At 38.5% G+C, this 22,737-nt stretch overlaps 3 protein-coding genes across 7 annotated transcripts in view; all 3 read right to left on the reverse strand.

Annotated features, from left to right (window-relative positions):
* The window catches only part of LOC129722164 (growth factor receptor-bound protein 2), a 79,338-nt gene extending 76,025 nt beyond the window's left edge, over positions 1–3,313 (reverse strand). Inside the window, exon 1 of one of the 3 annotated variants that reach the window (XM_055675430.1) lies at positions 3,216–3,313. The gene's annotated coding sequence lies outside the window, so the exon portion shown is untranslated. Of the gene's footprint in view, positions 1–2,749; positions 2,932–3,124 lie in introns of those variants that run through there. The other 2 variants (XM_055675429.1, XM_055675431.1) reach the window with 2 other exon arrangements.
* Positions 3,314–6,905: 3,592 nt separating this feature from the next.
* On the reverse strand, positions 6,906–11,217 carry LOC129722165 (uncharacterized). 2 transcript variants are annotated; one of them, XM_055675434.1, is made up of 4 exons: positions 10,794–11,217; positions 9,829–10,633; positions 9,465–9,770; positions 6,906–8,522 (listed from the first exon to the last, which is right to left on the reverse strand). In XM_055675434.1, exons 2-4 carry the CDS (start codon positions 10,424–10,426, stop codon positions 7,633–7,635), a joined length of 1,794 nt encoding a protein of 597 aa, XP_055531409.1. In that variant the 5' UTR covers positions 10,427–10,633; positions 10,794–11,217; the 3' UTR covers positions 6,906–7,632. The 2 variants fall into 2 exon arrangements, with proteins under 2 accessions (XP_055531409.1, XP_055531407.1); XM_055675432.1 differs by lacking the exon at positions 10,794–11,217 and having other exon boundaries at positions 9,829–10,742.
* An 83-nt stretch (positions 11,218–11,300) lies between these two features.
* LOC129722166 (transcriptional repressor CTCFL-like) lies at positions 11,301–14,817 on the reverse strand. 2 transcript variants are annotated; one of them, XM_055675436.1, is made up of 3 exons: positions 14,750–14,817; positions 13,043–13,166; positions 11,301–12,980 (listed from the first exon to the last, which is right to left on the reverse strand). In XM_055675436.1, exons 2-3 carry the CDS (start codon positions 13,109–13,111, stop codon positions 11,961–11,963), a joined length of 1,089 nt encoding a protein of 362 aa, XP_055531411.1. In that variant the 5' UTR covers positions 13,112–13,166; positions 14,750–14,817; the 3' UTR covers positions 11,301–11,960. The 2 variants fall into 2 exon arrangements, with proteins under 2 accessions (XP_055531411.1, XP_055531410.1); XM_055675435.1 differs by having other exon boundaries at positions 11,372–12,980; positions 14,646–14,796.
* Positions 14,818–22,737: the final 7,920 nt, after the last annotated feature.

The raw sequence follows: 22,737 nt of genomic DNA on the forward strand, positions 1-22,737 counted from the left end.
TTCTCGTCGTCAACACACCTCCAAAATAGAGAGAATGTATGTGTGGGAGTTTTAGTCCCGAACTCAACCAAACCGAAACACTGGAGCACACTAGCACATACTCTCGGTCGAGTCTGATTGCCCTCGCCCCACGGCAGGCAGCAGCAACATACGGAACTGCACGGAGCTTAGCCACCCTACGGGTTCTGGTATAGGCGGCCTGCTGCTGCCAGCCACTATGACTAAATACCGAACGACGATGGGACGAAGAACGAATCTACATATCGAAACGAGTGCGGCGAAAAGAAAACGCCACCCTGCGACACTACCGCCGCCACCACTCCAGTGGACATGCATGAAAATGCGAAATCCAGCACAAGATATAATAAATAAAAGTTTCAAAAGGTGATAGTCCCACATCGTTCACATTCAACCTCAGCCGGGATGACTGTACATGTAGGGAGCGAAGTGCACCTCGGGAAACACCCCATTAAATGTGTGCAAAATATGAAGGAAAACGTACAGTAATAATAGCACCACCAGTAATGAGCTTCACCAAACCAGATTGGCCGTGTGCTGTACCTCTACGTCGGCAGAAACCGGACCGGTTTGGTTTGGCCACCACCTTTCTGCTGGCATGAAGTTGCAGTTTGAGGGAAATCGGCCAAAATTATTCTATAATGAACCTGACTCCAGCTAGGCGGAGAAGTTTTTTGTTTTTGTTGTTGTTGTAATCTTTTTGCGATTCTATGAATTCGCGACCCCCAGTGGCGGTTTGGGGTTTTCGGAACGATGATGGTTTTTCTTGTTTCGATGAAACCAATAAATCACCTTGGTTGATATTATGTCGTTTTGAATTCAAGCTGTTCTGGTGGATTTCAAGGGGAACAAAAGAGAATCATATATTGTAGAGATGCAAATGATGGCGATGATGGAATTTGGTGGATCTAACAACGAATTTTGATTGAAAACATGTAATTTTTTTCGTAGCTTCAAGGCTGACTAATAAAAAATGAGTTACGCAGCTTGAATCAGCTTTTGTTGTTATCGACCAATCAACAAATGAGTTCTTTTGCCCTAACCCTAATGTCTACTGATATGAGGAGCTTGCTACAAGTCGGATTTCCAGTTTTAAAATCAACCTCTTCTTATGCAATTGCTAGACTAGAGAAACATTAGAAGATATGTCAAACAAAACTATCAACAAGTTCCAGCAAAATAAAACGTAGCAATAAACAATTAAAACGAAGTTAAAGTTTAAAAATATTCATTTTTGTTTTTTGCTTGACAAGTTTTTTTTTCATTTGCCACTGTATTACGAAGATAGCTAATATACGTATATATTATTTGTTAAAATAAAAAAAAAACATTCAACAATGTTGAAATTCCAAAAAGATTCTGAATTAATCTTAGTAAATCAACAAAAAATTCGAAAGCATTCGCCAGCTCTATCCTTTCGAAAATTTGTATTTCTAGTAATTTACTCTTTTGAAATTATGTCGGTCACGATTATTTAGTAAACATCGAAGATAAAATGAAATAAAAATAACTTATAGTCATTGCAAAATTGCTCAATTCATGTTGAGTAATTCATGATTTTTATGGTGATTCATCAGATAAAATGTTAATCACCATAAGCAGCAGCATTGCAGGTTTTCCTTGATTGCACATGAATAGCAATCGTGTACCGCTGCAATAATACACCAGCGGCGTTCTGCTTCACCTGTACTGTATGGTACTGTTGCTTTAACCAGCATTTTCTTTCAAGACATCAGTTTTTATTAGGTTCTAACGACAGGTTATAAAATTGTTCAAGAGAGCTGTTTCAAACTTTTCGAAAAACCTTTACCTTCGAGACATAAAATTTGTCTAAGTTCATGGAAGCAAGCATGAATTTGTTTCGGAGATATCCTGTCATATTTTATATATTGGTACAGAGAATATGGCAGGGAATGGCTGGTGTCTATCTGTCATCTGTGCTAGGAATGCTCGCATGTGATGAGTTCATTGTTCGCGGTAATTTTTCCTTGAAACTCTTCATAAATTTTTACAACTTAGCAATATAATAATGATAACTAGCGTATAGTAAAATTGTCCAACATTTAATTTATCAAACAACATATTGGTTATTGTTATCCATCTTGTGGTTATGCTGTTATTATCGTTTGAAATCTGACGGAGCATTTACCAGTTTCATTTCCAATTTTACAGAATACATCCTAGATATAGAAAACAAAGACGTAGTCCCACGCTAAAAGAGAAAAATTACAAAGGTAAACGACTCTACAAAAATTGGACAAATCCGAATTGCTTTTTGCTAATTGCTGTTAAGCGAACCATTATAAAACACTTTTCAATCGTATAAATTCCACAATCGTATAAACTCCACACCCAAGTCTGCTGACCAGTCACAGAAATCACCGTTCATATTTTCGCGTACATCCTGTACACCCGCAATTTCATTGCGGTACCACTACACATGAAAAGATGCGCGCACCAACACTGTCCCACATCAAGCGATAATAAAAGAAGGAAAACCTCGCATCGCATCCATCAATAGAAACTTGTTTCGTTCTACCCGTCCCTTGTGTTTGCGTCGTCTCACGAAAAAAAAAACCGCAGAACCTATCACAAAATTTTCACGAATTCAACTTTCCACTTCCTTCATTTCGTGGCAACCACCCACGCGACAATCGCCCGTCATATTCCACCACACGATAAATAAACAGTTTTAATTTGTTGCAAGGCTAGGCTAGAAGAAGAAGGGTACCCCAAACGGCGACGGAGAATGTTTTACAAATAAGAAAAAACGAAAGAAAAATTCACGATTTTCTTCTAAACGGTTCCGATTAATCATCGGCGCAGCATCGGACACTACACTACTGGCAGACGGGAGGGAGAGATAGAGACAAAACACAATTATCACCACCGAGAAGAAACCCGAGTACGAATGTGTGCGTTTGTGGCTGTGTGCGTGCTAGCGAATGGCCGACGAATTTGCTGGAACTTTAGTTTTTGGATAATCCGTTCGGTTTGAAGGGGTCTTTTTGCGCACACAAAACACCGGTTTTGTCATAACGAAACTTTTAACTCGGCTTGATGGGACTTTTAATCAATCGTTGGAGCTGGTTGGTAGTTAGCTTACGCAGATCAAGAACCGGAACAGTAGCAATAGGAAGGACCACTGCGTACAGAAACGACCGACCGAGAGGACACACAACGAACGCGGAACAAACCTAATCACACGTCGTACTTGGAATGCACACCGACACGGACTGAAATTTCTCAGCAGCGCGGCGTGAGACACGAACGAACTGCGAGCAGAGCAACTTGACCGAAGTGAAGCGTATATTTAACTATATACAGACAGAGTTATAGATGAACAAAAAAAAAAATATACAGACAGAGTTCAGAACGGGATTTTGAGTGAAGTCGCCGTAGTGCAAAGCCGGAGGGAAAGCGCCCATGAGAGGGACTGTACTGTACTCTCGTTTTGGCTGTTATCAATGGGTGTGTGCGTGTGCGAGAGAAAATTTACTGCTCCAACAAAACGGTCTGTTGTTTGACCCTTTGCATACCAACGTCGTTTTCGGTCGTCGCGATGCGGTGCTACATTTTGCACTGAATAAACGAACAATAATTTTAACATGCGCTGTTTTAAATTTGAGTACAAGTCGAGGGAAAATAAAAGGTTAAATTTCATTGTGACGCCGCCGTGAAAATGATTAAGGTCCTAATTTTTACTCAGAATCGATAGCAAAATCTTGAACGTTTTTGACGTGGGACTACGTCTTTGTTTACTATACTGTGATGCATTCTGTAAAATTGGAAATGGAACTGGCAAATGTTGCGTCAGGTTTCAAACGTTAATAACACTTTAACCACATGATGGATAACAATAACCAATATGTTGTTGGATAGATAAAATGTGTAACAGTTTTGTAATATGATAGTTATCACTCTAATTTCATTGTTAAGCGGTAAAATTGATAAAAAGTTTCAATGACAAATTTACGCGAATAATGAACCAATGCGAGCATTCCTAGCAGAGACGACGTGAATGGACACCATCCGTTCCCTGTGATATTCTCCGTATCAATATCGAAATAAAAATTCTCCCCGTCCCAATAGGTCAATTTATTTTTGCTTCCATGAGCTTAGACCAATATGATGTCTCGAAGGTAAAAGTTTTCTTAAAAGTTTGAAACAATCCCCATCCTTGAACAATTTCTAAACCTGCTTTCAGAACCTAATATAAACTGATGTCTTGGAAGAAAACATGCCGGTAGAAGCAACAGTACCAGTGGAGGAGAGAGCCGCAGATCTCTCGTCGTCTATGATTGCAGCGGTACACTTCTATTCGTACTGCAGCGGTACTATTCGTATTGCAGTATTACACTTTTGTTCGTACATTTCTATTCGTGTGCAATCGAGGAAAAACTGCAAGGGGGAGGCTGAAAATAAAAATACGTACAGTCGCTGAGCAAACACATTAATTCTGTCTGCAGACTCTGTATATTTTGTAACAAAAAATCCCCTAATTACAGTGTTTAGTCCCACGTCACCATTTCATACAACCCTAGGGCTGTATACCTTGTAGTATTTTTACGTAAAACAACGTCCTTGTTCATGTTTCTCAGGTTATGTTGAAAGAGGCAGATTTTGAAAGGTAAACTTTCATAAAACTTTATGGAATACAATAACCAAAGTATCTTACCAACAAGAGATTTGACTACGTTTCACAGAGTACTAGAAGGTTGCATTTTTCATTAAAGGGAAAATGGATGGACGCTTTTTTCCATGCAATTTTGAGGTTAAGTTGTTTTTCACTTGGCGATTTTGTGCGTAAAAATCTTAGCTTTCACCTAAGAAATAGCGCTCGAATTGCTACTCTATGAAGACGTCAGCGTTGCAAACAATTGATCTAAGTGTTATACACGTTTAACTTTACTGTTTTTAGTGAAAATTATCTTACTAAACTCGAGCACGGCGTTTCACCTTAACCGTGTCAGGGCTAATAGCGGACATCGAGTGAAATAAAAGTTACTTAAGTGACTTTTTTTTTTCATTTAAATAGTGACCAAAAAGTGAATAATATAGGGTTTTAAAATTTACTATCCAACCGTAAATGAATCATATTTCTTCTGAAACATGTGTTTAGAACTTAGAATACGAATTGATCTGGTAGAAATGAATCGGAGTAATACATATATACCATTATTTCACGTTGAAATGGTTGTAATTATATACGGATTATGAAGTGCATAGAACCTATTTATTGTTAGAACTTAAATGTTTACTTGTTCAGTATCCAACCGAACTGTCCAAATATTCGGTAAATGAGAAGCACTCTTTCCGATGTAATTTTTATACAAAAATAGTTATTTTTGCTCATTTAAAACTTAAATAGTGACTTTAGTGGTCATTGTTGTGAAATAACCGAACTGTCCAGATTTCGGTAAATGAGAAACTCTTTCCGATGTATTTTCTATGCAGAAATAGTTATTTTCCCTCATTTGAAACTGAAAAAGTGACTTTAGTGGTCATTTTGTTGTGAAACATTGATTTTTTTTTTGTTGGTAATAGAAACTTTTTGTTGAAGATATAACTTATGAGCTGCAAATTTCATTACAACAATAAATTTCTAGGAAATGAAGTCATTTTTTAGTTTATGTAATAAATCTTCAAGTCCTCGATTTTTTACAAATTTTAAGGTGGTAGTGTGTAGAAGCCACTACGTGATCGACTACGAATTTTTAGCGCCACAAGACTCGGGAATAGTTAATGCGTTATCTATGAAAACACCACAGACTAACAGACGTAACACTGGAACCTAGCTCCATCGCCACAAAAAACGATCATTTCAAATTTCCAATCGAATAACAGTCATCACGCGATAACGCCGTCTGGGGCGCTGTCATGCAGTCTCAAACATATTTTGTGGTTCCCCATTTGACACATGCAGTAACGTTGGCGCTGATGTCCAAATACATGACGCAGCGCGAACATGGCAGCAGATGGTGCTAGTGTTACTAACGTAAAGTACTGGAATCATCCAAACGATGATTTTATTGGAAATTTGTACGAAGTGTTATGTCTGTTACTCTGTGCATTAACTATTACCGAGTGGTAAGCATTTGAAAATTCGAAGTCGACCACGTGGTGGCTTTAAGTCGGCCATTTATGGCTTCAACACGCTTTCATTTTAAAACACAATCAAACAAAGTGAGATACAAAAGTATTTCTGATGTTTCTGATAAAAGCGGAATTCGAACGTTTACTGCAAATGTTTAATGATATTCCAAAATAATGTTATTCCAAATATTATTTCAGCGGTTCTCAACCTGGGGTACGCGTACCCGTGGAGGTACTCGAAAGCCTTCAGGGGGTACGCAAAAGAGAAATCAGTAATGGCGGACAAAGCAATTTTCCCTTAAAATACTTCATTTGTTTTTCAATCTTGCTCTTAAAACATTACTGTAGCAATCAAACAAACCATAGTTCAATTTTAAACCTAAACAAGGCTACCACAACATGATCTACCACTACTCTCTCCCACTCTGCGAAAACATTACTGGCCAGGGGGTACAATCGATATGAAAAACATCGCCAAGGGGTACGCGAACAAAAAAAGGTTGAGAACCGCTGTATTATTTGATTATTTTTGATATTTTCTAACTAGTTTCAAAGCCTTTCTAGGTAGTAGAAACGGGATATTTTTACTATATTCTTTAAATAAGGAGCACTGCAGATCTAAGGTTGCCAATGTGAATAGCATTCTCTCCAATCTCAAATATAGAACCGAAATAGGTGACAGGAAAAAAAAAACTAAGATAGGGCCTATCAGGGACACTTTCCATTGGAATACACTCGACTGCATTGAAGGGAAGAAAAAATTTTCTTTTCATTGAACAGTTTCTACATCGTTTCTGTTACTTTCAAGATTTGTTCTATTTATTCACACGACAACTTGGTGCTACTTTAAACGGTACAGATTATCATCCCCGTTGTCATCGCCACCAGCATCTGATATAATATATATATTTGTCGAAAATAAATCATTCATAATAAGATTTTTTGGTTGTCCTTATCAATATGTAAAATAAATTTGTAACAAGTTTGCACATTTTCTCTGTCTGTATTTTTTTCTCTTTGTTTTAACTACTTTTACACAGAATGAAAAGCTTTCTAACTGAGAACAATTTTAACGCCTGTTCTCAGTCCACCTGCACAACATTCCACTAACATTTACACTGATGAGCGTTTTCACTACAAGCTAAGTTATGTTTCTATATAGCATACGCTTTTTTTTTGGTGTCATATTCCATATTACTATGATCATCTTCATAAGTCTAATAGTTCATCTAAACAGGTGCAAGTTAGTCTCTTAATGTTAGTTCTAAAAATTCTGTGATAAAAAATCTTAAAGCGTCTTTTCATTTAAATTTCTCTTTCACTACCGTATTTGACTGACTTAAAGTTTGTATGTGCGTGATTTCTTTCCTGGAAGTCGGACTTCCATTCTAAAGAGTTTTTTGCGGTGCAGTTTGTTGTAGCTTTCTACGGCTACACTACGCTTCCCTAAAAATTTGGCTAGATTTCACTCATTGTGGCTTGCTTGCTACTAGGATAAGTTATGTCTCAGCGGAAAATTTAATGCTCTTCTGATAAGGCCTTTGAAATTTCATCTCTAATTCGGTTACTGATGTCCTCCTTACTGCTACTATCATCACTAGCTTTCAGCTTAAAAATTGATATGTAATCGATGATTTCAGTTTTGATTATTTTGGTCAGTGCTTCGCACTGCTCCCGGGGAAGCTCTAGTACGGCATCAATCAACGCCGCAATGGCGCTTTGGTGGTGTCCGTCCTCTTTCGAAGCAAACAAGATGTAAGCCTGTTTGATGCCAAGCCGGAAACCATTGCCAATGCAAATACCGTCCTCCAGGTTGAGGCTCATTTTAAATTGATCTCGATCTTTCAGTGCAGCGTAAACACGAAGCAACATATCGGCAATTTCAGTACCGGGAAGTTGTTCCCGTTCGGCTGCGGCTGCGATCAACCGGACCAGATCCACATCACTATTGCAGAGCAATCGGATCCCGTTGAATAATTCTCGATTTTCGTCGGTCGATACAGCCTGTAAAATTTCGAACAACTTTTCCACCTCTTCCGGTTCCAGCTTCAAGAGCGTCTCGATGCAGAAACGCATCCGATCGATGGTGACAGCTTTCGTGTCCTTTCTGTCCGAAGCAATAATCACATTGCTCTGCAGTGAGTGCTTCACGAGCCGCAAGCCGATATCGAGCGCCCGAGAATCGTTGTTGAAGTACTCACAAAAGTGGTCCTCGAAGCCGAACAATTTCAGCGCCACGATCGCGTTGTTCTTCATCATCAGCTCAGCCTGCCGGATGCTGATGTTCGTTTTGGTCCAGAAGCAAATTGAGGCCGCATGGGCGAGCCGCGTTTCGATGCTGGCGTTGTAGTAATTCGAATGCATTGCCGACAGTGTGTCGCAGATTACCAAATCGCTGATGATGTTTCCTGTGGGAAAAAATGCAAAAATATAATCATCAATTACAAAGTGGGGATAGGTGTAAAACATAATTAGATTCATGCTTAAAATATTGACGAATTTATTGCTTCGATTTCGCTGACTTCACATTGTCTGATAGTACTTGTAGTTAACGAAAAGTAAGAAGCAAACACTCCGAGGCTTTACTATACTTTTGTGACGACAGATCGTTATCAACCTGCTGTGAAACCGTCAATGGCGGTATCACTCGCAAGCGCAACGTAGCTTGACTTCTCTGAACGCATCAAAGAACATTCGGCGCGTTGGGGATCATCCCAGCTCAACTTATTAAACGGGATACGGACAGAAATTTTAAATGTTTTTCAACTGTATCCTTAGTGGGCGGACCCACAGCTTCTCCACCATATTCCATTACACCCCTATTCCTTTCAACAGCTTCGTAATCAGGATCTCTTCCACGTCGTTGAGCAAGGCGGGGATCGACACATTCCCGTTCTTCGTTCACACGATTTGGTGCCACCACAACGGCTGAATGCCCATCCTCCTCGAAGAGCTCGATTTCTATACGATGGCCAGTTGAGCGCGAATCGTTTCTATTGAACAATTTGTCCTAAGAATGCCATTCAAAAGAAGTCTTCGCCATGTGCGTTGCCATATATGTTTCCGGAAATCTCGTTCTCCAACCTGAGACTGTTCTGTAGCAGTGTCTACTAACAATGGAAGAAAGAATTTTGCGATTTAGGATTGCTTCTCTCATAGTGAAAATGGAAAACAGGACGATGTTGTATACACAGACGTAAAAGCCAAATTCAATAGGATTAGTTTTGCGTTTTATGTGACCTGACAGACAGAATAGAAGTAATGTCATCGTAATATCTACGAATATCTTTCACTGCCAATCGATTATAACCACCATCACCTGTTTGACTAACATCTAATTCACTACTCACCTGTTTCGTTGATAAAATTGCACACCTTAAAACCGGTGGCAATGCTGTGACTGGTAGAAGCCACCCCTGACAGGGCGGAGATGTGGGGCATAGTGCCGAACGTAAGCACGTGCGCCGTCAGGCTAAGCCAAGCGGTACGGGCTTCTGAGTCGCTTAGCGGATTTAACGATTCTTGGTGGGCACTTTTATCCCGTAGCACATCGATCGATCGACCAGTCGCGTAAATACCGGAACCTACACTAGCCGCTATAAAGGGGATAGCCATGCCACCCGAAAGAAAAATCGCTCCAGTGGCACCGGCAATACCTACAAAAGAATTAATTATTTCCACTCTCTTATGCCAAAGTTCAAACCAATAGCTAACCTATAATCCCAGTGGCAATATCCAAAGCTTTAAAATAATAATTCTTCCACGCCGGGGTCTTCCCGATGTCGTACACAACATTCTTCAAATTGGTGGGCACCAGTTTACCCTCCTTCGGATACATCATTTCCGCCGAGGGATACTTGTTATTTTTCAAAAAATCATCAAAATCTTGATACACTCTACCGATGGAGTCAATATACTTCGGCTCCGTGTCGGTGGCCTGCTGGAAGTGGTACCGAAACAGTGGAACTTCGTACAATTTTCCCTCCATAAACAGTTCGATCGGAAGAATCGTCAGCCGGCAGGTCACATTCGGGTGGATCCCGGTGTACATTTGCTGCGTTATTCGGTTGATCGTTTTACATGATTCATCATCATAGAAGCACAGCTGTTCCATGTACTCGAGCTGCAGTTCCTCGTCGGTCCACTGGTTCGGATCCTTCATGGTGAGACTGAGCGCATACCCGAGCGTATTCTGCAAACTGATTCCCTGCAGTAACTGGGGCTCATCGCCTCGACAAGCACCACCGCGGTTCAGGAATTTCTTCATGTTTTCCTGGGCCCGGTCTATCCATTCTTCGCGTGAAACTTCCATGTTTTAACTTTGCAAGACAAAGATATTTATGATTGCTCTCTCTTCTCGGTGAAATCAATAGCTGATAACGAATGGTGTTTACTCATTCAAATTGCCACGCGTAATAGGTAACTTGTTGTGGAGTGTTGGAACAGTGGGCGGAGGTGGGTGAATTAGGAGCGCCAACGATAGTGGAAGTCATGTCCGTGTTCGACAGAAAAGCTGTAACTAGTAACACAAATTATTAACATGTAACGATTTTTTGTCAACATATTCTGTATTTGGCAAGAAGAAAAGTAGTTTTTTTGTTCTGCTGTCACACCGTTCTAAACTTTATTCAACGGAGAAAAAAATCGATAAAAAACAATCAATGTTGGAGAAATCTTACATCATGACCTTGGCACTATTCGTACTGCTAGTTGTAAGCTTTCAAGAACAAAGAATAAAATTGAATAGGCTCCAACATAGTAGAAAAATTACTGTTCTCCAAGCAAATAGCACAAAAGTATGTTATGTAAAGCACAGGGGGACATGCAATGCCCGGGTTTAGCACGTAACACTGATAATCCAGCAATTAATCCCGCTTATACTGTATCATAGCAAACTGAAAATCCGCTTGTAACACCGAGAAACAAAGACGATTATTCCACACCAGCTTCAAATGCGTAATTATTATCCTTATCACTAATGGAAAACAATGCAATGCTCGGTATAATGGGAAGGGCCTGCCTGTGAAATACTTCACATAAAAAACAAAAATTCTCTTGTTTTGCAGCCCACACGCAGAAAACCAGCTGCAAGGGAGAATGATAGACTGTTGTGTGTGGATGCACAATATTTTTATTGAGCTTTACAGACTGACATAAGCAAAGGCATAGCTGTGGGCAGGATTTTAGAGCGGGGGTTTCAATTTTTTATTTTTTTCTACTTTATTATATTTGGATCGAAATTACTTTTGAAATTGAGTATGAGTTTTCGAAGTAAATACAGGTAGTCTACCTAAGCTAAGCTAAATATGAGTTTTCGAAGCAGGTGGTTTTTAAGCGTCCCAATATTTGCTCGAATATCTGACTGCTAATGTCATTATTGCTCTGCTCCAACCACGAATCTTCTCTTCACTTTCACTGACACCTACGACAACTGGAATTTGAAAATGTAATAAAATTCGCTTGTGATCCAACGCGTTGCTTTAACATCGAGTAATTATTTGAAACTTTATTTTGTTATTGTGAAATTACATTTTAAAAAATAAATTCAACTTATGAACACTGCCACTGAAATGTGATTCTACGCTTCTCTCTGTTTTTAATCATCTTGTACAAGTATAATGGATCAGAACAAACTTTTCGCTAGAACTTCTGGAAATCCTGAACAATGAGTTTTATGTTTAGGAAAATTATATAAAAATCTTTTTTTTTCAATTTTAACAATATAATCTAAAGGTTGTTACTGTAGCATGAATTTGTTTCAAGGTTTTGCTAGCACTAGTAACGGATGAGTTAAACAGTATGTAAAAGCATTTATGTAACGGCATCAAATAAAAAAAGCGTTAAAACTAGCGTAGAACATTCAGATAATGCCACATTTTAGGTTCCTCTTTTACATGACATTTCTTGGTCCAAGGGCGCCTGCCGAAGTCACTTGTGAGGAGTCTATGGATGTTGACGTGTTCCTCCATGTCTCCGAGATGTTGGAAACATTTCTCACATTTAGGACATTTCCAGAGTTCTTTGTTATCTATATTAACGGTCAAAGGGTTTAGCATAACGCAAACAGGAGTTGGGGAGCTCTGAAGGCACTTATTCCAATCAAAGTTGGTATTTATTTTCTGGTCATTCGGAGAAATTAGCCGATTGTTAGTGTATGGCATGGTGTGAGTGCTGATATGAGAGGATAAGCAGTGTAGATCTTGAAAACGCTTTTCGCATTTAGGACATTTCCACAATTGTTTCTTGTTGACGTTGATCAATAAAGGCTTCAGAGGTATAGTGGCAGGAATTTGACGACACTTATATTTTAGGTGGGCAACCTCTATATCTTTCGATGTGAAGAACATTTTGTTATCGTGTAGTTTTCTCATGTGCAAATTTAGCTCCTCTTGTTTCGAAAATGAACGCTCGCAGAAGTTGCAGATGAAACTCCGATTTCCTTTATGAGTGTTAATATGATTTTTGAAGGTGCGTAACTCTTTGAATTTTTTGTCACAACTGGGACAGTTCCAATATTTTTTATTTTTCACTTTGACGATCAAGGGTTTTAAAAAGATGGAGACAGGAGCTAAGGCATATCTTGCTGTCACTCTGTCAGCTTTGTTTTCGGAACTGTTTCTTGAACAAGCTTTATCTAGCCTTGTTGGTCCAATTGTTGCGAACGGATTCAAGAAGTCTTTCTGATTTTTCATGTCTGCCTTATTTGTGTTGTTGCATTGTTTAGCTGGCAGCTTCCGTATGTTTTTTAATTCATTTAGAAAAACAACTTCACTTTGAATGCACTTCTTTCGAAATTTATAAAAGGACAATAGATTGGTCTTACATGGGTGACAAATAGAAGAAACTACACCATTTGCTTGAGCTATCTGGAAAAGGAATCATGTTTTGAATGTTTCTTGCTCCATAAGTTAGTGAAAAAAAAGTTTACCCTAACAGCTGTGCACTCAGCGATTTTTTTAATTAACTGGTTATCATCGTTATCAAACAGATTTTCCATAGGAATGTTCGAGCGCAAACATAATCGACAAACTGTAGAGCAGCTGGAGAGATCCCTGAAAAACTGAATAATATTAAACTGATGGTCTACACTGGTAGACAAAAGCGAAAAATATGCTGCCCTAAAAAGATTATACCTTTTAAGGTTAAACGGGACGTGGTCGCGATCAACTCGAATTTTGCAATCTAATTTTCTCTTGATTTATGAAGACTACGTACATGAAACTTTTATTAATTGTTTTCACAACTGTTGCATGCCTGAAGTAGCAATGTAAGTGCTGTTTATTTAGTGGAAGCCGATTTTTTTACGCTCAAACTACAAAAGTAAAAAAAAACTCTAACCTCGAAATTGTATAGGAAAAGACCACAATCCCGTTTCACCTTAACCATTCCTGAGACATTTGAGCCGTTGCGGAACAGAGTGGTCTAAAGATCATTTTTTTCGAAAATGAGTTTTTTGCATAAACCGCATCTACTCAAGAAGCTGAAGTTGGGAGATTAAGAAAATTTCGGAAAATCCAATTTGAAAGCTGATTTATTCCGTGTTGAAAATTCGTCCGAAACAGAATGGCCGTTTTGTTTCGGAACAGAGTGGTCTATGTACATAAATCGATGTAATACTATCATGTAACACGTAACATGTAGTATATTACATGTGATAAGGAACATGCCACTTGTTTTGTACATGTTACACGTGATATGTAACATGTTACACGTAATATAACACGTGACATGCTATATGTATCATATAACATGTGACACTAGCCATTTTATACGATTTACCGTCATTTTCTTTGTCATTTACCGGGTTCGTGTACATAGACCACTCTGTTCCGAAACGATTCGAGGATTCCAGTGAATATATATATGAAGTCAGAGTGGTCTATGTACATTGGTGAGATAAAATCACCGATTTCGCAAAGAAACTGTTAATTTTATGTATCCCAATGTTAAACCACTTCATAACCTTTATATTAGAACATTTCGTTTGAAAGAATCCGTTGAACAGAATTTTATTCAGAGATTTTTCGAAAATTGCTTCTCCTGAACAATTTGCTCGATGGCACATTGACCACTCTGGTTCGCAACGGCTCATTTGATGCCACTAGCCAACTTCCGTGAGCCAGTCACATAGTAACTGCTCACCTATAACTATAAAAAAATATTGGTGGCTGAGGCACCAGAATTCACAGGAATGGTTGAAAACCTATAATCTTTCTTTTTTTTCTAGTTTGAGCTTTACACCTGTGTTGACCAGTGTTATCTTCTTCTTATCCAGAATTAGACCTAAAGTGGCTCGTGCTGTTGTTTATTTGACACGGACTTTGCAGCCAACTGTTAGTTAGTGTACAGGACAATTGCGGAGCTAGGCAAGTCAAGCTGGGGTTCGAACATAAGACGCCTGGCTTGTTAGACCAACATCGTAACTCGAGATTAGCTGAGGGAACGGCTGGATCATGGGGAACATTTTTCAAAAATGCACGGGAGCTCGGATCAAACCACGATTCGACTCTCGATTGCAACGTAATACTTACAAAGGTTCGCTGTAGTACTCGTAATTCATTGTATTGGAAACTACAATTGCTATTTTTTTGGCGAGAAATGATCTACATTTATTGAAACAATGTATAAAACTCACTTTTGGAAAATGCGGTGCCTAATTTACCAAAAACCAACGCTTTTAGTTTTGCATTGTTTGTAGCTTCCAGAGATGCCAGATGTTTTTGAAAAATTTCTGCAACTGCTCGAAAAACCGGAAAAATCTGCTTGAAATCTGAAAAATAACTATTTGTGATTCGAAAAAATTTCACTCACGCAGGCTCACGCAGTCTGCACACATTTTGAGAAAATCTGCGTAAATTCATATTTTGAGATTCTGACAAAAATCTGCGGAAACTTTTGAAAGTCTGCAAATATCTGCGAATCAATACACCGCGAAAACGAAAACGACATAAAAATCTGCGTTTTGCAGACAAATCTACCCATCTGGTTTCCCTGATACCTTATATGCAGAGCTGCCAGAAGTTAATACATATTGCTGTTCAGAGATTTGCCCAAAACTGAACACGGTCTAATCCAAACACCGCGCTTGAATCAAAGGCCGCGTTAAGTTGCCAGATGTATGCTGTTTTTCAGAGTCTATGTTTATAATTAGAGTCCCGCAAAGATGAAACCAAAGGAACCAAATCAGTGTCAAACCAGGGTACCAATCGAGCAATGTAAAGAAACAAGGTGATAATGTTAGGAGTCGATGAAAAGTGTTGTAATTGAGCGCAATAAAGAATATGTGTTTTTCCGAAGTTTTACTTACACATTTTAATCCAACATTAAACCTGTACACTGGTTCACTTAAATTTAACAAAACATCACCGGTGTAATCTTACAAAACTGTGTACCTTGTGAAGAATTTCAAAAAATGATATTCGCTTATGCATGGTGAAAAACAGAACTGTATAGTTCTTGGCAACAAACGGCACAAAAACTGTGTTGCCGAAACGATAGATTTTCTCTTCGCGCGACTCTATATACACATAGACTCTGCTGTTTTTATCTGCATCAACCTTCATTTAACGAAAATTGGAAATATCCTTGAAGAAATCTCTACTGGCAACGGTGGACGCTAAAAAGGATTACTAAGCACTAAAGGAACATAAAAATCTCTCGGATCATATCCCGCATAATCAATAACTATAAACGGATGATAATTCATATGGTTTAACGATACCCCATACAGTCGGGACTATATCCCGAACTAGTTGTTAGGCACGTTTTGTGGTTATTGATTATGCGGGATACTCACTTTGTGGTATTTGTTTTGAGCATTATGATATCCATCTATATTATAGCGAATTTCTTTATTCCACCAGCTCACCTCGTTATGACCTGGAAGCGCACTAACTGCTGTCAAAACCCTTCTTTATTCGCTCGCTTTTGACCCAGTTTTGACCTGGCGTGCTGCCCGAAGCGCACTGTAAAATTTGTCAGCTTCAACCCACCACCGCACGTGCTAAGTTCGTAAACAATTATCTGGCATCTCTTTCTTACTTGCGCCTTAAATGGCGATGACGTTTCATTATTCCTCGGCAGTTTTGCCCGCACACAGTGGAATAAAGAAATTCGCTATTAGATTAATCTGTAACCCCTGACGCTGCCTTCTGTGCAATGAGTATAAAAGAGAGGTGAGGAGGAAACTTACTAACACTTGCACGCGCCCCTCTGCTCATCCTCCTCTGCCCATAGTTGATGCCAAATAGTGACGTAGTTATTTGGGTTTCCCATTGAGTTCATCTAGTTGTTTACATTTGAAGCATTTACTAATACTAGAAAATTTCACTCTCCTTCTCACCTCTCTTTTATTCTCATTGCCTTCTGTGTGCTGCCAGAATTGAATTTTTATTTTTATTTTGGAAAGGGTTGCCAAAACAAGAAGATTTAGTCATGACTGTTGCTTACAGTGTCCCGAAGAAAACAAAATCGATTCGGCAACCAAGAAAGGCATTTGGTTTTAGAGTTGCGGACACGCTGCTTTATTTTAACTCTAATCTGATTAGGATCTACTCAGTTTGGTATTCTTATGCAAAATGTCAAAAAGTGAGTAATCGAGTACTGGACAATTGAGAAACATTAACCCAAATTTTCATAACTACCATGTTTACTCAGTTTTGAGCTATTATCCATGATGTTTACTCACCCCTGAGTATATGTATATGTCAAAAGTTTTCAACAGCAATATTATCGGTTTCCGAAGAACAATTGGTGTCGCTTTTTATTCGTTGGCTAGCAGTAAGTATCTGATCTGTCATCAAATAAATAATTTCTTAATCAATTAATAATTTCAGCCCAACATCAGTATTGCAGAGGATTTGAAAACACCTAAAAGATCTCTTCAAAATGAACAACCGCATGTTGTATGTTCTACGATGCCGTTTAAAGCCGGACTTTTATTCGTGATAACAAACGGAAACATTTGTATTGATGTACAGTGCTCAACAATCGATGCAATTTAAATCCTTCGCAGTATTAGGTGACGAATGATGACGGGTTACCTGGCACAAAAAAGTAAGTCACAGTTCACGGGCAACTGTCAACCGGTTGGGTGCCGCAATTAATTTCTGGTTTGCATGAACAGAGTAGATTCTACTCAGTTTTTGACGTATGACGCCCTTACTCAGAAGTGAGTAACCGTAAAAGTACCCTAATTAGGGTACCTCCACTTTTTTAAAAAGTGGGTGATATCTAACTCACTTTAGAGTAACAAAAAATGAGCGTGGAGCATAGCATCAATGGAATATAGAAAGGTACGGAGATGGTTTGAGTCTCGGGTTTAAAGGGCTTCTTTTTTGTTAACAGTAATGACGTAGAAGTCAAAAAACAATGCCCAAAAATCAATGTTGGGTACATTTTTTTCAAGAAATTTTCACAAGTTATGACAGTTTACGGCTGAAAATGCTTACCTGCATCGTTAAACGATGCGGAACACAATTCCCAAGGGCATTTTCATGTTTTTGGAGATCTACATCACAACCCCAACACGTGCTTCTGTTTGTTTTTACCTTTTTTCGTTACTAATACAGACAAATGTCTTCTGCTTCCTCACCTTTGTATACCTCAGAGTCTATGTGTGTATAGAGTCGCGCGAAGAGAAAATCTATCGTTTCGGCAACACAGTTTTTGTGCCGTTTGTTGCCAAGAACTATACACGCTGCTTTATTTTAACTCTAATCTGATTAGGATCTACTCAGTTTGGTATTCTTATGCAAAATGTCAAGAAGTGAGTTATCGGGTACTGGATAATTGAGTAACATTTACCCAAATTTTCATAATTACCATGTTTACTCAGTTTTGAGTTATTATCCATGATCTTTACTCACCCCTGAATATATGTATATGTCAAAAGTTTTCAACAGCGATATTATCTGTTTCCGAAGAACAATTGGTGTCGCTTTTTATTCGTTTGCTAGCAGTAAGTATTTGATCTTTCAGCAAATCAATAATTTCCTAATCAATTACATTACAAACAACATGTAACAATATTCCATAACAATTTCAGCCCAACATCATTATTGCAGAGGATTTGAAATCATAAAAAACATCTCTTCAAAATGAACAACCGCATGTTGTGTGTCCTGCGATGCCGTTTTAAGTCGGGCTTTTATTCGTGATAATGAACGGAAACATTTGTATCGATGTACAGTGCCCAATACATGCAATCGATACAATTTAAATCCTTCGCAGTGTTTGGTGACGGATGATGACGGATTTTCTGGTGTGCGTACTGTACAAAAACATGAGCCACAGTTCACGGGCAACTGTGAACCGGTTGGTTGCCGCATTATATAAAGGCACGTGAATGATTTAAAACTTTTATAATGATTCGATGAAAAATAAATCTATGATTTTGATTGCTCTGAATTTATTTTATTTATTGAGTCAGATTTACAAAAACCAGAAATCATCAAATTTCCAAATTTAGGCAAACTGGGTAACTTGTACTCATTTTCGTTAATTCCTAGTTTGCATAAACAGAGTAGATTCTACTCAGTTTTCGACGTATGACGCCCTTACTCAGAAGTGAGTAACCGTAAAAGTACTCAAATTAGGGTACCTCCACTTTTTTCAAAAATGGGTCATATCTAACTCACTTTAGAGTAACAAATAATGAGCGTGTACAGTTCAGTTTTTCACCATGCATAAGCGAATATCATTTTTTGTAAGATTACACCGGTGATGTTTTGTTAAATTTAAGTGAACCAGTGTACAGGTTTAATGTTGGATTAAAATGTGTAAGTAAAACTTCGGAAAAACACATATTCTTTATTGCGCTCAATTACAACACTTTTCATCGACTCCTAACATTATCACCTTGTTTCTTTACATTGCTCGATTGGTACCCTGGTTTGACACTGATTTGGTTCCTTTGGTTTCATCTTTGCGGGACTCTTATTATAAACATAGACTCTGGTATACCTCATTGGCATAGTACGGCGAATCAGAGTCTATGTTCATAATATAGAGTCGCGCAAAGATGAAACCAAAGGAACCAAATCAGTGTTAAACGAGGGTACCAATCGAGCAATGTAAATAAACAAGGTGATAATGTTAGGAGTGGATGAAAAGTGTTCTAATTAAGCATGATAAAGAATATGTGTTTTTCCGAAGTTTTAACTACACATTTCAATCCAACAGTGAACCTGTACACTAGACTGGGACACGGTTATATGGGAAAAAAGCAATGGTGCTATTTTTTCGCTCACAGGCACTTTTCGTGTTTCTTATGGGTCCTATAACAACTGTGTAACTTTTCAGATCGATCGGTGAAACGCCCGATTTGCGCCCGATTTTCAAAGCTTTCATACGATTTTATAAGGGAAAAACCACTTTTTCAAAACTTTTTCTACGATGTCCAGTTGGCTCCTAAAAATATATTATCAATACATGATATTTATAGGAAATTTTCCTAGGAAAAATTCTTCTGAAGACCGCAAGGTGCTACCTTGCTTGTGAAAAAAAGAGATTCACCCCAGACTGATTGAATATCTGACGAACGGCTCACCATTGAATTTTACTAGCAATACTGCTACAGCATGCTGCTGTTGCAAATTCAACCATGTGATGAGAAATGATATCGCTTAAATTCATCTTGGAGGCTTCCCCGAAGATACTATGAGCAAAAATCACACTTTGAAAATTAATTCCACGCGAAATTATTTCTCATACTTAAGTAAGTTTGCATTAGCAGCATGCTGTAGCAGTGTTGCTGGAAAATTTCATTGGTGAGCCGTTCGTCAGACATTCAATCAGTTTGGGGTGAATAACTTTTTCTACAAGCATCGTAGCGTCTTACGGTATTCAGGAGAGTTTTTCCCAGAAAAATTTCCTACAAATTTGTATTGTTATATTTAAAAAAAATAGTATGGAAACTTTAAAAACCGGGCGCAAATCGGACGTTTCACCAATCGATCTGAAAATTAGGAACACGAGAAGTGCATGGGAGCTAACATTTATTTTTGTCCCACCCTACTGAACACTGGTTCAGGTAAATTAACCAAGGCTTGCCCGGTATAATCTTTCAAAACTGTGTACCTTGTGAAGAATTTCAAAAAATGATATTCGCTTATGCTTGAAAAACAGAACTGTATATAACAAACGGCACAAAAACTGTGTTGCCGAAACGATAGATTTTCTTTTTGCGCGACTATATATACACATAGACTCTGGTTCACATACTCCATTGTTTTTACTCTGATCTGATTAAGATCTACTCAGTTTGATAATCTTATGCAAAATGTCAAAAAGTGAGTAATCAAGATGGGTAACATTTACTCAGATTTTAGTAATGACCATGTTAACTCAGTTTTGAGTAATCATCCGAAGAACAGTTGGCATCGCTCCTATTCATTGGCTAGCAGTAAGTATTTGATCTGTCATCGAAACAACAATTTCTTATTAAATTATATTACAAACAACAGATATCAATATTCCACAATAATTTCAGCCAAACGTCAGAATCGCAGAGGGTTTGGAAATGTATGAATCAGCTCTTATTGGTGGTATTATTTGCGAAGAATTCGTCGCAATCCCCATGTGCTCCATTCAATGAAGCCACACATTTAAAATTTTTTGCCGGGTCTCGGTAACTTATTGCCGAGAACGGCACCACTGAGTGCTCGGTTGAAAAAAATAATGACAGCTGTCACATTTTGTTCGTAAATCTCGGTTCACCCAACTGAAATTTCGGCACAAAATATCCGAAATCTCGGCAGTAATATTTTGTGCCGAAATTTCAGTTAGGTTAAACCGAGATTTACGATAAAATGTGACAGCTGTAATTATTTTTTTTAACCAAGCACTCAGTGGTGCCGTTCTCGGCAATAAGTTACCGAGACCCGGCAAAAAATTTTAAGTGTGCATTAAGACTGAAGACACGGGTGATTTTAAAACATTTATGAGGGTTCAGTGTAAAATAAATATAAGTTTTTGATTGTTTTAAAATTGTTTTATTTATTGGGTCAGGTTTACAAAATTTTATCATTTTACTCAAACTGGGTAACTTCTACCCATTTTATTAATTTCAGGCTTGCATGAGCAGAGTAGGTTTTACTCAGTTTTTGACATGAGGAAGCTACTCAAAAGTGAGTAATCGTAAAAGAACTCAAATTAGGGTACCTCGGGTTAGTAACGAAAGGCTGAAACTCAAAAGGCTGAAACACGAAAGGCTGAAACTCGAAAGGGTGAAAAGTATGTATCATATACGAAAGGCTGAATGGACAAAAGGCTGAATTCACAAAAGGCTGAATGTACGAAAGGCTGGAAGTCTTGTAATCGACGGTCTAGTCTCCAAACCTCACCACCTCTAGGCAATCTACCAATTCGTATGCCCATACCCATAGGTATTCGTATTCTCGTACCCTGGGTGTTATACTTGATGCGGCTCTGCAACATAATCGAGGGCAAGGGACTGTGGCGGCTACCAAGGCCGACACTGCTCCCGCAGCCCGAGCCGGCAGCCGACCCGCCTTTGGAAGCGGCGGCCACGTGCACTAAAACAACTGATCTGTTGGATTTCCTAGGTCTGTTCCAAACATAGGGGTGATCCCCTAGTTTACGTCCTAGGACAGCATTTACCCCGGACAATCGAGTTGGCCAAAGGCCACGGGTGTGTTGCATTATATATAAGTTTTTATATAAACTTATATTGAAATGCAGATATTGAAATATCTCATAGATATTTATCGAAATATCTCATAGACCGGAAGGTTTTCGGCGGTAATCATCGCATGAAAATATACAAATGTAAGCGACACTCTGATGATCAACACAAATACACAGACAGACGTCCTAGCAAAAACAACATTGATCAAAATTTCCGTTTAAATTTTCAAAGTAAATTGCGTTATAAATCACTTGTACACTAGCGCCGCCTGGTGACCTTATCGCTACAATAAATTTTTTTTCGCTGGTGCACGAGGCGCTATCTGCTATCTGGTTACGGATTGCTACTACAAAAAACTTTACACAAGTTTGGAACTCAGCTTGGACGTCTGTCTGCGACAAATAGTTCATACAAATGATGAAATCGAAGATAAGAAACTTTTTGAATTTTTAGCCTAATGATTTTCAGCCTTTCGTGATTCAGCCTTTCGTGTTTTTCAGCCTTTTGTAGTTTTTAGACTTTCATGATTTCAGCCTTACGTGTTTAGGCCTTTCGTAGTAGACCCGGGTACTTGCACTTACAACAAAAATGAGCGATATCTTACTCAGTTTAGAGTAATAAAAAATAAGCGTGCAAATAAGAGTGTTAATCAGATCTTTTTCATTGGGATGTAAATGCGAATGAATCCATTTTCGACACGCATACGTTCGCTTTTCCATTCATTTTGAACGTATACACACGAGTGTCGATGAATGAAATGCCGTAACATAAATAACTCGTAACTGAAGCGCCAACACACGAATGAAACGGTTCCTGTAAACAAACCTCTACTACCACTACCGTTGTTCGCTGGTGTTTTTGATCAGTTTATATGAGGAAAAGGAGAGAACACTCCAACACCACTACGATAGGAAAGACAACAACCGGCAGAGAGTCAAACTGATTGGACTAGAGAGCTAAGTTGGGTTTGAGCT

Source organism: Wyeomyia smithii, chromosome 2, assembly GCF_029784165.1.
Source record: "Wyeomyia smithii strain HCP4-BCI-WySm-NY-G18 chromosome 2, ASM2978416v1, whole genome shotgun sequence".
In the NCBI taxonomy this organism is placed as follows: Eukaryota; Metazoa; Arthropoda; class Insecta; order Diptera; family Culicidae; genus Wyeomyia; species Wyeomyia smithii.